At 33.5% G+C, this 15,414-nt stretch overlaps 1 protein-coding gene across 3 annotated transcripts; it reads left to right on the top strand.

The window, feature by feature from the left end:
* Nucleotides 1-7,739: 7,739 nt before the first annotated feature.
* On the top strand, nucleotides 7,740-14,968 carry LOC132032675 (probable methyltransferase PMT2). Of its 3 annotated transcripts, none has more exons than XM_059422347.1 (7): nucleotides 7,740-7,950; nucleotides 8,737-9,388; nucleotides 9,722-9,932; nucleotides 10,405-10,699; nucleotides 11,700-12,074; nucleotides 13,071-13,148; nucleotides 14,388-14,968. In XM_059422347.1, the coding sequence occupies exons 2-7, from the start codon at nucleotides 8,744-8,746 to the stop codon at nucleotides 14,620-14,622; spliced, it is 1,839 nt and encodes a 612-aa protein (XP_059278330.1). In that variant the 5' UTR covers nucleotides 7,740-7,950; nucleotides 8,737-8,743; the 3' UTR covers nucleotides 14,623-14,968. The 3 variants fall into 3 exon arrangements, with proteins under 3 accessions (XP_059278330.1, XP_059278332.1, XP_059278331.1); XM_059422349.1 differs by lacking the exon at nucleotides 7,740-7,950 and adding an exon at nucleotides 8,017-8,141; XM_059422348.1 differs by lacking the exon at nucleotides 7,740-7,950 and adding an exon at nucleotides 8,314-8,634.
* The last annotated feature ends 446 nt before the right edge of the window (nucleotides 14,969-15,414 follow it).

The raw sequence follows: 15,414 nt of genomic DNA, 5'->3' as shown, positions 1-15,414 counted from the left end.
ATGTACGGTAACACATGCGAATTATCCGTTCCAAACGAACACCGAATCACTACTTTTTTTTTTCTTCAAGAAACATAGCTAAACCGTTAAAGTGTCTCACATTAGTTGAGAAAATCGACTGTTATCATTATTCCATGAGTTAGTTTTAAAGTTGATTAGTTCTAGAGGCAGACCCATCTCTCGTCATGGTGTTTACCGATATTGGGCTCACATGTAATATATGTTATACATGCTTCAGTTGTCCGAGCTAATTATACGTGAGAGGGTGTTAAAGTGTCGCGGTATTAAAGGCTTGAGCATATGAAGGTGTTAAAATGTGCCACATCACATTAATTGAAAGAATGAGTTGTTGTGTCCTTTAGTATTATATGTAACAGTTCCATATTATGTTGATCATCTCTATAATAGGGAAGAGAAGTTAAACTCACCTTTGTACTATATGAAATTGTTCAATTTAATCATTAGTTATATTTTTGGTCCATTCATACTCTTGTCATAGCAAATCATTTCATATTTGCCATTTTGTTTAAGAGAAACTTCAGCAGCATCAAATTGATGGACTTCACGTATCTAAATTCTTTGAGCCAAAAAAATCCGAATTAAATTTACCCTTCAACTTTTGATTATGGTTTATATTACGCACAGGTTACTCTGTTAAGCGTCAAAACCAGAAACAAGATTATTTCCTAATGATGAAAGTAATAACAGACCAAATAATTTAACGTACGACAAGTTGCGTTGCTAGCAGCATCAAATTGATGGACTTCACGTATCTAAATTCTTTGAGCCAAAAAAGCCAAATTAAATTTACCCTTCAACTTTTGATTATGGTTTATATTACGCGCAGGTTACTCTGTTAAGCGTCAAACCAGAAAAAAGACTATTTCCTAACGATGAAAGTAATAACAGACCAAATAATTTAACGTAAGATAAGTTGCGTTGCTCAATTTCAGATAGTACATAAACAAATTTAATATTACACTTGTTAAGACACATTCCATTCGCACAGTGCAATTTAATAAAGCATCAGATCCTACACTTTAGAATGTTCCAAGTTGTATGTTAGTATAATTTGTACGCTAACTCATCAAAAAGCAAAATAAAGAAAAAGTGGCATGCCTGGTTAAACGAGAAAAAAGAAAAAGGAAAAAAAGAGCAATTGCAAATCATAAGAGAAAGCTATATATTTGAATGGCGAATACTAGGCTCAGAGGTGGAGCCAGAATTTAAAGTTTATGAGTTCTGAACTTGTTATCGAATTCATAATCATCATATTTATTAGGTTGACAATTAAATGAAGTATTTATTTATATTCAATGAATTTCCTAATACGAATACAGAATCTAAATAAACTTATTATTTGTCCGAACTCATAACTAATAATCCCCTTCAGGCCCTGACTAGTCCTGTCAACCAAAAATAAAGAGCAAAAGAAACGCATAAAGAATAAAAGAAACACATTTAGGACAAGAAACCAAGGCTGGTGTTTTTTGCTGCATAGATAAGAGAGCTTGGGTTTCTAAAGTGAGATTTCCTGGTGGCATAAAGCTAGCTAGTGTTTGGGTTTCTTTAAGGAGAATATGTAGTAGTAATCCTATTCCCCCACATTTCTATTTCATCAGATTTTGCTTTACATGCACAAAAGACTTTCTTTCTTAATACCTAAGGAAGGTTTGATTAGCAAATAAAACATGTACAATCAAGAATATAACAGTTAAGGATTTAATATAACAGTTAAGGATTTAATTTATATACATCGATAACGTGATTTTTTTTCCCACTATCAAATGTAATTCAAGATGTTATAGCGGGTTGTTTGCCTTACTAATCGTATTTGTTTTTATAACGTTTCCACACCTTGATTATTCTATTGGATACTTAGAGATCATTTGGTACATGAAATAAGGATAATGATCCTGGGATAGAGTTTGAGATTAACTTTATCCGGCATTTAGTTTGAGGTATTAGCTAATCCCTGAATAACTTTTACACTAAATTGGTGAGATTAGTTATCCCATATAGAAGGTGGGATAACTAATACCATGGGATATCCCCCAGTATACCAAACGACCCTTAGTACCTCCACCAGCACAGGTAGTAGCGTAGCCAAGTAAAGTGAAGGGTGATCAGTTGAACAACCATTCTCTAAAAATTATACTGTGTATATATTGTGTATATAAGTAAAAAATTACTCTCTCTCTCTCTCTCTATATATATATATATATATATATATTAAACCATGAACACCCTTAGCAAAAAAATTCACTTCGCCACTGAGCACTGGTACCGAGTGACTCTTCCCATCAAGGTGTAGGCACATGAGAAGAAATCACCTGGTATTTTTTGTCTCAATTGAGATTTAAATCTTGATTTTCAAGGTTTTCACCCATTTCATTAACTGCTAGACCACGCCCTTGAATGCAATTACTAATTGCATTTATCATGGGCAATTACCCATAGTTATTATATTCTATATCATCTGTGTATAAAAGTTAAACTCAATAATTTGAATTTCCTAGGACATTTATATGTAAGCATTGTGGGATAATGTGGCGGGCTGACTAAAAGTCCAAGTGACCAAAATTGGTCCCACTCCTAGATTGGAAGACAAAAGGCAAAGCTAATGATTGAGACATATGGGAAACAAGTGAAAAAAGATGCTTAGCTTCTCAAAGATGTTGTTCCAAGGCCTTTATTCAACCTATAGTGATATTCCTTTTATAACAGCCTTAATTTGCTTAAGCTGCACATTTATGATTAGCAGGGTAAGATCTCCGGGTTAGGCAAAATTCAGTATCTTTTGGTTTTAGTTAAATAATTTATCCCGAACTGAGTTGTTGTCCTGTCCAAGAATTCAGAATCCATAAACTTAAAATCTGAATCCGTCTATGATGATTAGGATGATCTAAAACTTCTTGACATACTCTGGGCCCTTCCTGCTTTTATGCTTCTCAGTGTCCCCTCCAAATCCTATAAGAATAAACTAGAAAGCTCATATTAACAGACAAAAGATCCCCTTATTAGAAATGCTTAGTCTCTTATATTGATCTAAAGGGTGCTGATTTTTTTCCATTTTCTCCCATACACCAGAAATAACCATGTTTTTTAGTACTCATAAACATATTGTCCTTTTCATTTGTATAGGACTATTAGCAGTTCTTCCAGAAAAAGTTTCCTCTATAACAAGTTCACAGCTTGCTTTAAAATGCTGCACAAAACAGCAGCGTATGCTCGCGCGATTAGTCACGAAGGAAGTGAACACAAATTTCAAGCCAGAAACAGTAACCAACAACACATTTGATCCGAATAGCTCGAGCAAACGAAGAGTTCGAAAAGGATCAAATCCCATTCACAATAGGTCCTGAGAAAAATAATGTCCTGTTTTACAAGAAGCATAGTGAAAAGAGTTGCTATTTGTGCCAAGTTTAATATGGTAAAACTATATATGCTTGCTGATCTTCGCATTTTGGATAGTTCTGTGAGGACGGTACAATGTTGCTTGGACTCTCCAAAATGATGCCAAACTCATGTCTGGTCCTCCAAAGATGCACTCCTTTTGGAAGATCCGACATGCATCTGACGATATTTTTGAAAAGTCCGAGCAACATAGGTTATGTGTATATAGTTAAGACTAGGGAGCTAGTAGATAATGGCTTCAATATGAAGGTAGGCAAAGTACAAACAAACAGTGTTGTCTCTGAAAAAAACAAAGAACTATTTTCCTTTCTCCGGTTTTTACCTTTTCTTTTTCACACATTTGATGTTTTGATCAGTTTGAATTCATTACTTTTTGTGTTTGTCTGATAAATCAGTTTGAATTCATTGGTTTCTTTGAGACGTAATGATTTTTATTGTTTTTTCTTTGTTCCTATAAGATGGAACTCTTTCTTTAACCATAGAAGTAAGAAACATATCATGAGTTTGCTTTGACCAGTCTAAAAGTATAATCATGAGAACGAAATTGATTAGTTTATATTAAGTCCCACATTATTGAGGGAATGTGTTGTGGTTCCTTATACGATACTGGACGTTTCTCGTTTAAAAGTTATTTTTTGGGTTGAGTTTAGGTTAAATGACGGAAAATTACACAATATGGAAGTTGACTTATTGTGCTATTATTATTATTTACCATCATCATTCATATAACTGAAAGATTGTGTTCATAGAATATCTTTGGAACTTGAGATAAAATCTTTGTTACACATGCGTTGACCGCGGTCAACCTTTTTACACCCTCAACATTTTCAGTGTGTGGCTAATGCGCACCTGATCGGCCAGAGAAAGATGGATTGCAGAAGAGAAAGAAATGATTTTTTAAAATAATTTTTTATAGAAATATTAAGTAAAATGAAAATATTTGATAGATATTAAAAATAACATCATTTGTCATTATATTGATTTATTCACTTTCTAAAATGTTAGCATTACTTACAAAATATTCTACGTATGCTACTAGATACTATCAAGTCAATTCGAATATACTTTTAAAAATTTCAACTTTATTGGTTATGACAACAATTGTTATTGTAAATGGATTTAAAACAAAACGCACACTTTAGTCTCACGATTTCCACTCTAATTTTAGAGTTCATGATAAAAAACACACTTAAACTGTTACTTTTTCGCAAGTTTCATACTTTAGCTATCAACTATTTCTTTTTTCTACTTGAATTATCACCATCTATATATTACTTAATTAAAACACAATTCAGAAAGTATTACTTCACACTTTGCTATCGGTTGTTATTTTTTTTTCCAACTATCACCATCTACACCAACTACTTGAGACAAAATCTTTGTTACACATGTGTTGACCGCAGTCAACCTTTTACACCCTCGATATTTTCAGAGCGTGGCTAATACACACCTGATCGGCGAGAGGAAGATGGATTGCAGAAAAGAAATAAATGATTTTCTTTAATAAGTTTTTTATATAAATATTAAGTGAAATGAAAATATTTGATAGATATTAAAAATAACATCATTTGTCATTATAATAAATATTCACTTTTTAAAACGTTAGCATTACTTACAAAAAAAACTCTACATATGCCACTAGGTACTATCAATTCACTAGGGGGGTCGCCTCTCAATTTGAATTATTTTTCAAAAAAATTCAACTTTATTGATTATAACAACAATTGTGATATAAATGAAGGACTTAAAACAGACTGCTTTAGGATCCCTTTGGCTATAATTTTTTTTTTCAGAATAATTTTTTTTTTTAATTGAACATCAATGTTTGTCAATAAAAATTCTAAATCCAACTTAAGTTGTCTTTTTTAAATTTAGAAAACGGTTTATAACCTGTTTTTCACCTATTTTTCACTTTTAAAGTTGTATTTAAGTACGTTCAAGTATAAAAATAAAAATATATAAGCAATCACAATTCTGTCTTCAATTCCAACTCCATAAAATAAAGTGAAAATTATTTAAAATTTATGGCCAAACGCCCGCTTAGTCTCGCGATTTATACTCTAATTAAAAGATTAAAATCACTATTTATACCATCAACGTACGTGATTCACCAATATCTTTGATCTCAAACCGTTCATCCTGCCGACCACTACATCAATGGAGCACATAGTACGGTCTTAGATTCTTCATGAAAGTAGGTCCCACCTCCCTTCATTTACATTGTTCTTTCTAGGCCAAAGTCATAGGTAGACCTCTGAACTTGTTCTGATTTTTTATCTAGACCCCCTAACTGAAACGTTGATCATTTGAACCCCCGAACATAAGATAAACTGTGGCATTTGAACCCCTTTTTTCGTGCGGGCGGCACGCGTGAAGCTCACTTTGCTTTAAACAGAGTGTGAGAGACCAATTTTTTTCTTTTTTTGAATTTTTAATCATTAAAAATTAATTTTAACAAAACTCTATTTTAAAATCTATTTAAATAATTTTAAAAAAATTGAATTTTTTTGTGCGGATTGCCCTTCAAAGCCACTGGTACTACGAAACTCTGCCTTGTGATTTTTTTTTTTACTGAATCGGGGTTCGAACACCAAACCTCGTGATATTAGGCGAAGGACAAAAATTAAATACCACCAATTTGAGAGGCAAAAAATAAAGACCAGTGCCTTTGAAGGGTAATCGTGCAAACATAAACTTGCACATTTTGTCCTTAAAATAGGTTGATCTTTACTCCCTTTTATTAGTTGTCCACGTTACTAAAAATATTCGTTCAAAATATTTGTTTGTTTATAAAATTAAGATAGAATTAATTAAAAAAATTATATTTTGACCTTAACTTTAATTATTTTTTAAAGTAAACAATATTGATTAGAATGAAATTAATGGGAGAGAGATAAGTGTAATATACGTAGTAAAAACACACATTTATTTATGATTTCTAAGGAGCCGTTTGGACATGGTTTGAAACCATGATTTGAAACCATGGTTTCAAACCACGATTTGATACCATGTTTGAACATGTAATTTGGATATCTTAAGTTGTATTTTCTCTTATAGACATAAAAAATCACAAGTTATGAAAACTATCAAAACATTCTCAATTCTTATACAATCTCACCAAATGAGCAAGTCATAGTTCATAACAAAATTAATACGCTACTAGAAGACCTTTCTAAGAAATACAACATCGATCAAACTTTAATTCAATAAAAATGAAAATTTAACATGAACGATGATAATGTAACTACTCTTTAATATAATCCTCCCACATGGTAAACATAAATAAAGGTTGGTGGAAGTTAATGAGGTTAGTAAATGGTTAGTGGGAGTAATTGTTAAAAATATTTACCAACTTATGGGTCTTTTTTAATAAAATATAAACTTATGGATCAAATTTTATATTTAAAATTTCTGAAATCATGGTTTGAAACCCCAAATCATATCTTTTTGGATGATTTGGAGTTTGAAACCATGAGATGAAATGCATGTACAAACGCCTACTAAATAGACATGTAAATGAAAAAGTGGATAAATAATATGAACTGGAGGGAGTAGTTTTTACCCTTAAGTGGGATGGTCTTTAATTTTTTTTCCTTTATTAGCAACCGAGCTCAAACATAAGTTTTTTGGAAACTGAAATCATGACATAATTTGTGAGATAATATTAAAATATAATACCTTTGCATTTTTTTGATATATGAAGGAATAAACTAAAGACCAACTCAAAATAAGTTATAAGTGCAAAGGACCCCACTTTATCAGGCCGTCAAACAAGATTAAGTAGAAGGCGCCAAACTTCAAAGAGAGACCCTATTTTTATTAAAAGAAAAAATTGTGATATATATGTTTATTTAAAGTCTATTTTTAAAGTTTTTTTAGATGCGAAGTCATTAATTAATATTTTATAATCGTCAAGAACAATACAAAGTTGTTAACAATTTTTTCAAATCAATTTATTCTAAAAAATATTCAAGTGACAACAATATAGCTAATCAATCACGTCACTAAAAAAAATTCTTCCTTTTTTTTTAATAAAAATTGTTTACTCCCTCTATCTCAAGTTTTGTGACACAATTTGAATTTTAGGAGTCAAATTTTATTATTTGTATCCAAAATTCAGACATACAATCTTTAAGTTTTTTAAAATACAATTTACATATTTAGAAATTACATATAAAAATATTATAAATCACAATAATTTTTTAAACAAATTAGCAATAAAATATAATAAAAAATGGGGCCATTGCCTTAGTAGCCTTGGCCTTAAGCCGGCCGTGCCCCACTGATATGATTAAAAGGAAAGCCCCACTCCCCCTAAAGAGAAAAAAAAATCATGTAAAACAACTGAGTGTTGTAAAGACAGAGATAGTGACTTGTAAACTTGATCTATACTTGTAGATATTCTTGAAAATCAAAATTATTTTGGTTAATTTGAAAGCCATATCTCATAGCTGAGGTCTGGGCTTACAAAGCAAAATAAAGCACAGTTGAAAGGTCATTAAGGAAGTGTGGGAAACTTTTTTCATGCCATTGGTATGTTTATTTAACCTTCTATAGTTGATCTTTCATTTAATCATTAGAATTCTTGATTATAAATTTCCTATCTTTCTTGTCAGTTTAATTGATTCATTTGTCAAGTTTGACTTCACTTTTCCCATTTACAGTACAAAGTTCAAATCTTTTCTTATGGGCTATCATAGTAATAGCTTGTTAGTGTAGTTAAAGTATGATAAACTTGCAGTTTTGAGCATTTTATCAGTTCTTGGATTCAAGTTCTTTTTTTTTGGTAGCTTTGGGTGGTGTACTATTACATTGTTGTTTGTTAGTATACCTGTTTATTATTTAGGAAACTAAGACAACCTATTTTTTGAAATATTGATTTATAGGTTGGTTTGTTAAACTTCTGTGTAAAAGAACTGTCAAATTAGTAAAAGATTTGATTTTGATGTAAGTATAAAGCTAGGGTGTTCAAATTCAGTAGTGATCTCCTGCTACCTTAATTTGTAGTTAATGGAATATCAGGGAGAAAAAAGGGCTTTATTTGATTTTCCTTTCAAATTAGCTTTAATTGACTTCTTCTAATTTATAGAATCTTAAACAGCATTTGGTATCAAAAGATATGATCTTTTGAGACCTCAATGAGCAACTTATTGTAGAACTGAGCTCGGATCTAGCTACAAACGTTTTATCCTAAATTGAGGTGATTTGCAGTATAAGGTGTGATGTCTGGATTGATGTACTTCTAACACATTTAAAAACACATGTGCATCGGAATTCAATTTCCTTTGCTTTCCTAACTCCGCGTTGAAATCATTTCAGGACAGCAATGGCAAACAAAAGCTCAGGGGACAATAGGACCAGAACTTCTGTGTCAATCTTAATAGTAGCTGGTCTCTGTTGCTTCTTCTATTTGCTCGGGGCATGGCAAAGAAGTGGCATTGGGAAGGGAGATAATATAGCTCTGGCAGTCACCAAGAGTGGTCAGAAGTGCAATATCCTACCAAATCTCAATTTCGAGACTAGTCATGGTGGCCAAGCAGGTAGTATTGATGATTCACAAACAGAAATAAAAGAATTTAAGCCATGTCATCCTCGTTATACTGATCATACACCATGTCAAGATCAAAAACTTGCTATGAAATTCCCAAGGGAAAATATGATTTATCGAGAAAGGCATTGTCCGCCTCCAGAAAAGAAGTTGCGTTGCCTTATTCCGGCACCTAAAGGGTATGTTACCCCATTCCCATGGCCAAAAAGTCGGGATTATGTTCCATATGCCAACGCTCCGTATAAGAGCTTGACGGTCGAGAAGGCCATTCAAAACTGGATTCAGTATGAAGGTAATGTGTTTAGGTTTCCTGGAGGAGGGACACAGTTTCCTCAAGGAGCAGATAAGTATATTGATCAGCTTGCTTCAGTAATCCCAATTCAAAATGGAACTGTTCGGACTGCTCTGGACACTGGTTGCGGGGTAGGTTTTCTACTGTGAAAACCTCTCTTATAGCAAAAAGATATCAGGTTGTAAGATAATTACATTTTTGGACCGCTCAAAAAAGTAATAGCCAGCAAATATATAGTTTTTGAATATGAAGTATAAATATACATAATGTATACGTAAATATACATATAATATACATACAATCATTGCATATGTTATGTATATTTTGGCTACCGCCCGTAATTAATTTTGGACGACGGGCCAAAAATGGAAAAGCCCAAAGATATCTGTGTCTCAGTTCCTACTTGGAGAATATTTCTTGTAACTCTGTTGGCTGTTTTGACTAAGAATGCTTTATGATACCAGGTCGCAAGTTGGGGTGCTTATCTTTGGAAAAGGAATGTCATCGCAATGTCATTTGCTCCAAGAGACTCACATGAAGCTCAGGTTCAGTTTGCTCTTGAGAGGGGTGTACCTGCTGTTATTGGCGTACTAGGAACAGTCAAAATGCCATATCCATCTAAGGCCTTTGATATGGCTCATTGTTCTCGTTGTCTAATCCCATGGGGAGCTGCTGGTATGAATGTGGTTTGGTAGTAAGAATAACTTCTTGATAACGAATTGTTTTCTGAAAAAGTGTAACCTTTTAAAATTTTGGAAGACATCTGGTTTTACTCTTCTCCTTTTACTTGTTTTTTCTTTATGGTCTGTTGAAATCTTAACATTTTCGGTAGCAGTTCATTTGTTGCATATCTTAGGAGCCGTTTGGCCATGAAAACTATTCACTTTTTTCCGGAATAACTTTCACCTTATTTCAAAATCAGTGTTTGGTTATAAATTTCCAAATCCAACTTGGAGTTGGATTCCAAAGTTGGAGAAGTGCTCCAAACCTGTTTTCCAACTCCAACTTCAGAAATTCCAGATAAAGTGCTCTCTTGTCTCCTTTGCAAAACACAAATCCATCTTCAACTCCAACTTCATAAGTTCCAAATAAAGTGAAAAAATATTTGGAATCTTGGCCAAAGGCATACTTATCTTTCTTGATGCAGATGGAATCCTCATGATGGAAGTTGATAGAGTTCTTCGACCTGGTGGCTACTGGGTGCTTTCTGGTCCTCCGATCAATTGGAAGACTAATTACAAGGCCTGGCAGCGTCCCAAGAAGGAACTTCAGGAAGAACAAAGAAAGATTGAAGAGATTGCTAAACATCTTTGCTGGGAGAAAAAATCCCAGAAGGGAGAAACTGCTATATGGCAGAAAAGTATGGATGCTGACTCATGCCGTTCTGGAAAAGAAGATTCTGAAGCTGCACTCTGTAAATCTGCAGATCCAGATGACGTCTGGTACATCATCATTCTAATTACTTCAGTTTTATTCTCGTACTGCAAGAAAAAGCTAAAGAGAATGTGCTTTTTGCTTCCCAGTGGAAAATTCATGCTACTTTAAACCAAGTTTTCTCTTCTGGTGTCTTAAAAATATCGATTATATATTCTCAAAAAAAAAAAAAAATATTAAGATAAAAAAAAATTCTCAAAAATATCGATTATATCATCAATGCTAAAACTATATAAGTACTTTTTGGAATGATGTAAACTATTTTCCTAAGACGAATTGTGGTTCAAGAAGGTCTCAGTACACGGAAAGATATAGAAGTCTCTACAATTAACAGTTTTGCGATGATCTGAAATGGTGGATATTTTACCTTGTGCATTTACAACATTAACCCTATTAGCCTAGCCCCTTCAACCATAGCGAATATTGCCCGTCTGGATTAGCTGATTAAAAGTGGCTGATAAGCATCAAGTGGTGAAACGTGCTTGGATAAAAGTGTTGAAATTAAAAATAAGCAGCTAATGTGTTTGGTAAAAAGATGCCAATAAGAATTTTTTCTATTAAAATGACCGAAATGTCCTCAACACTGTTTCCAGAAAAATAAATTTATAAGTATTGTTACATAAAAAGGACGAATGACGGGAATATGATAGAGAAATAACTTAAAATTATGTTTTAGGAAGCATATTTTCGAGATTACAAAAGATATTAGGGATACAGTGATACAATCATAAAGTCTCTGGTCAACTATAAGTGCTTATAAGTTGTAAAACCATAAGTTGGGAATGACTAACTTATGGCTTATTGCTAATTTGAACTTCTAAGCGTTTTTGGTGTTTACCAAATGAGTATATAAGGTAAAAGTGCTTATCAGCTAGTTTGACCACCTTAGCCGAACACCCTCTAAAAGGATAAACTCTTTCGTTGCATCTAATGATGCATACATTGCACCGCAAGCTCAATATTGAAATTAAGTTTCATGGATTCAGTTATTTTGTTTCTGTTGATCAGGTACAACAAAATGGAAGCCTGCGTAACACCAAGCAAAGGCAATGGTGATGACAAGGGTCTAAAGCCATTCCCTGAGAGACTTTTTGCTATTCCCCCAAGAATTGCTAACGGACTAGTTTCTGGAGTCTCCGTTGAGGCATATCTGGAAGACAACAAAAACTGGAAGAAGCATGTAAGTGCTTATAAGAAAATTAACAAACTCATCGACACAGGAAGGTACCGTAATATCATGGACATGAATTCTGGGCTTGGAGGTTTTGCTGCAGCTCTTCAATCTCCCAAGTTGTGGGTTATGAATGTTTTGCCTACGATAGCCGAGAAAAATACCTTGGGAGTCGTGTATGAACGAGGGCTTATCGGAATTTATCATGACTGGTTAGGCTTCCTCTCTTTATATGCTCAATTATTTAGTTATCTGATATAAATTGTGGTTTTGGTAACTGATCAAGGACAACAGTTTTTCGTTTACAGAAAGTTGCTGTGCTGTTGCCACTTGATTTTTGTGGTTGTGATTATTAATCTTGTATTCTCTAGTCTTTTGGTTGTAAATGCAAAGGACCATCAAAGGAATCCTTTGTTTTATATCAATGGCTTTCAGAAAAATGAATGAATTGTAATATGAAAGTAATAGGCTCTTTGGCCAAGCTTCTGGGCAGCCAAAAGCGCTTATACTAGAGAGCTGATGTGTTTGGCCAAGCTTTTAGGAGAAAAATAAGTGTTTTTGACTAGTAGCAGAAGTTGTTTTTCTGAAGCTTAAAAAAGTAGTTTTTCCCCACACTTTTAAGACTTGGCCAAGCACAAGCTCTGCTCTAATATTGGCAAAAGTGTTTTCAAATTTATTAGCCAAACACAAACTGTTATTTTTCAAAAGTAATTTTTCGAAAAGCAATGCTGGCAAAAAGCATTACTCAAAATAAGCAGATTTTGGAAGCTTGGCCAAACAGGCTATAAAAGACCTTGATTTAATGATACTTTCCTTTCTATGTTAGTTTGCACTTAATACTTCTGGTTTAAGTATAGTAGTTAACATAACCTTAAGAGGATATACTAAAGTCACAATGTTTTGAGTGAAGAACCAAATATAAGAGGCCTTAAATATCTGAGGGTTTTAAAGTTTAATTACACATATGCACACAACACACCTACATACAACAATATAAGTTGCTGCATTTTTACCGAATCTTTTCTGCGCTGTGGAAATGGAGAAATGAATATCAATCCTATGCCGGCTACGTTTTGAACAAATTGTTTTTGTCTAACTTTGTCCCTTCATGAGGAGTTCAAACTGTTGATTTACTTTATTCAGTGATTCTCTCTTCCACATCCCCTGCTGAAAGCTACCTCTCTGATTATAGTTATCTTGTGTTTCAGGTGTGAAGCATTCTCTACGTACCCAAGGACGTATGATCTCATTCATGCTAATGGTCTTTTCAGTTTATACAAGGACAAGTAAGTGTTCCCTCTTCTTCTTCTTTTTTTTTTTTTTTTTAAGGTACTTAAGCGTTTCAGTTTGTTTGCCCTTGAGATCAAGAGCCTTAGATAGTATCGTGGCTCTTAAAAATGGGGCTGGATGCCAACCTCTTTCACAAAGGTTGTATTGTAGGCTGATTTACGCAAATGTCGCTTTCTTTGGCCCCCATTTAGAGTTTGTGCCTATTTTTTTAAGTTGTGCAAATATAAGCCTTTAAGAAATTACCCTTCCGGAAACGTTAGACTCGGATCTAATGTTTGCTCATATATTTCTCAAACTTACAGACTAAACATTAGACTGTTGCTTAACATTTGCAATAACTACAAAATTTTAGACCGCGGTCTAACGTTTTCTCATAAGATTTTCAGCCTGTTCAAAAGAGATCCTTAGATCATGGTCTAAAAGGTGCATAAGTTGCAAGAGAAATAAAAAGAGGGCCATTTACTAAATAGTTGTTCCAAAAAGGACAACTGGTGAAAATTTTTGTGTATCGTAAGTCCTGCCTAATTGGCTCAATGGTGACTTGAATTGCACATCACAAATATTCGCTGTTTCCTCCTTCCTGAAAAAAAAAAAAAAAAAAAAAAAAAGGATCTGACATGACTGGAAATAAAGGAATAAGTCAGTGGTATATTTTTATGGCACTATTTCAAATATCCATTTTAGGACTTCCTAAAATGATTCCATTTCTATGCAACCTTTACAACGACCAAAAATTCTAAAGAATCAAACTATTCAATTGTCAAGCTTCAATATGATGGTTTCCTTATCAAACTAACTTTTCAACTATTATTTTAATATATGTTGCCTTCAATATAACCAATATAATATATATAACTCAAATTAACTTCCTAAACTCGGCCAAAAGTAAATACCATCATATAAATTGAGCAGAAAGAGTACAGGTAATTGCTTCCTTTGAATCCCATTCTGAAGCTGAGCTTTATGCAACTAGCAAAAATACTATATAATGCATAAAATTGATGTCTTTTCTTAAGACCAACTCGCATTTTCCGTCGGCACACCATGTTCGTAATTGTCGAGTTTAGCAAGTCTGTTTTGATTATGCATAAAACTATTGTTTCTTGTTGCTGCTGTCACCTTTATTATGGAAAAAGGTTCCAGATTACAATTCGGTAGCAAAATTTGCCCTGTGCTTGTGGCCAAATTAGTGTTCTAACATTCCTCTATTGACTTTCTTTTTTGAAATCATGGAGGTGTGACTTTGAAGACATTCTCTTAGAGATGGACCGTATTTTGCGGCCAGAAGGCGCTGTTATTCTGAGGGACGACGTAGACGTGCTAATTAAGGTGAAGAAGATAATAGGAGGTATGAGATGGGACTTTAAATTGATGGATCATGAAGACGGACCCCTTGTTCCCGAAAAAATACTGGTAGCAGTCAAAAAATACTGGACTGTGGGGGATAAGAATTCCACATCCACACGATAAGATGGCCTCGAAGATGGTAATGGTGCTACTGATCGATGCATTTGCAATATATCGCGAGGATCAAAACGTCGATTATCAAGAGTAATCGGTGGCTTATGGCGCAGAAACTTCACCACATGAAATTTTTGGTGTATGTTTAACTTCCTATTGATGGATCCATAAATTATACCGTATGATATTATGCTTTGTAACATTTGTATTCATTTATTGTTCTTTCCTCTCTTTGAAGCTCATTACATGATGAGTCCTTCTGAAACTTTTGATGTATCCTTGGGAGCAGTTCTTTTTTCCTCAGAAGAACGGATCTTGTAATATATTCAATTCAAGTGAACCTTCTTGATTAGAATCTGATTCATTTCTAGTATGGGATCTTGAATATACATACATTATTACTTCTAAAATTATTTGGTTGAAATTGTAGCTATGAAGTCTCCAACTCTCAATCCAGCCTTGGTAATGCAAACATGAAGATAATTTTTTCTCATTCCATAGATTCTGACATTATCTGCCTTGTAGATTTGAAAAGTTTATTTGTTCAATATAATTCAAAATAGGAAATGGTCGATGTACATGAGGTAGTTCATTATGTGACAGATAAGTCACAGAAACAAGAAGAAAAAATAACAAAAATAGGCAATTTTCACGATGATATTAAAAATTAGTTCAGAGATGGTATTTTTAAGTTTAATGAAAAATCCGGACTAAAATATTTGAGCGGCAGAAATGGTAAAGCGACGCGGCAACTATGTTTTGTTGGATTGTTCACAAACCAAAACGAGTGGTTATGATCTC

This window comes from Lycium ferocissimum, chromosome 10 (genome assembly GCF_029784015.1).
Source record: "Lycium ferocissimum isolate CSIRO_LF1 chromosome 10, AGI_CSIRO_Lferr_CH_V1, whole genome shotgun sequence".
In the NCBI taxonomy this organism is placed as follows: Eukaryota; Viridiplantae; Streptophyta; class Magnoliopsida; order Solanales; family Solanaceae; genus Lycium; species Lycium ferocissimum.
This window is presented reverse-complemented; position numbering and strand designations above follow the sequence as displayed.

Bases quoted from the DNA above. Each gene is read 5' to 3' on its own strand.
- LOC132032675 (XM_059422347.1), top strand. From the start codon at position 8,744: ATGGCAAACAAAAGCTCAGGGGACAATAGGACCAGAACTTCTGTGTCA. The intron at 9,389-9,721 runs GTAGGTTTTCTA...TTATGATACCAG, and splicing joins CTCTGGACACTGGTTGCGGG to GTCGCAAGTTGGGGTGCTTA. The intron at 9,933-10,404 runs GTATGAATGTGG...TTCTTGATGCAG, and splicing joins AATCCCATGGGGAGCTGCTG to ATGGAATCCTCATGATGGAA.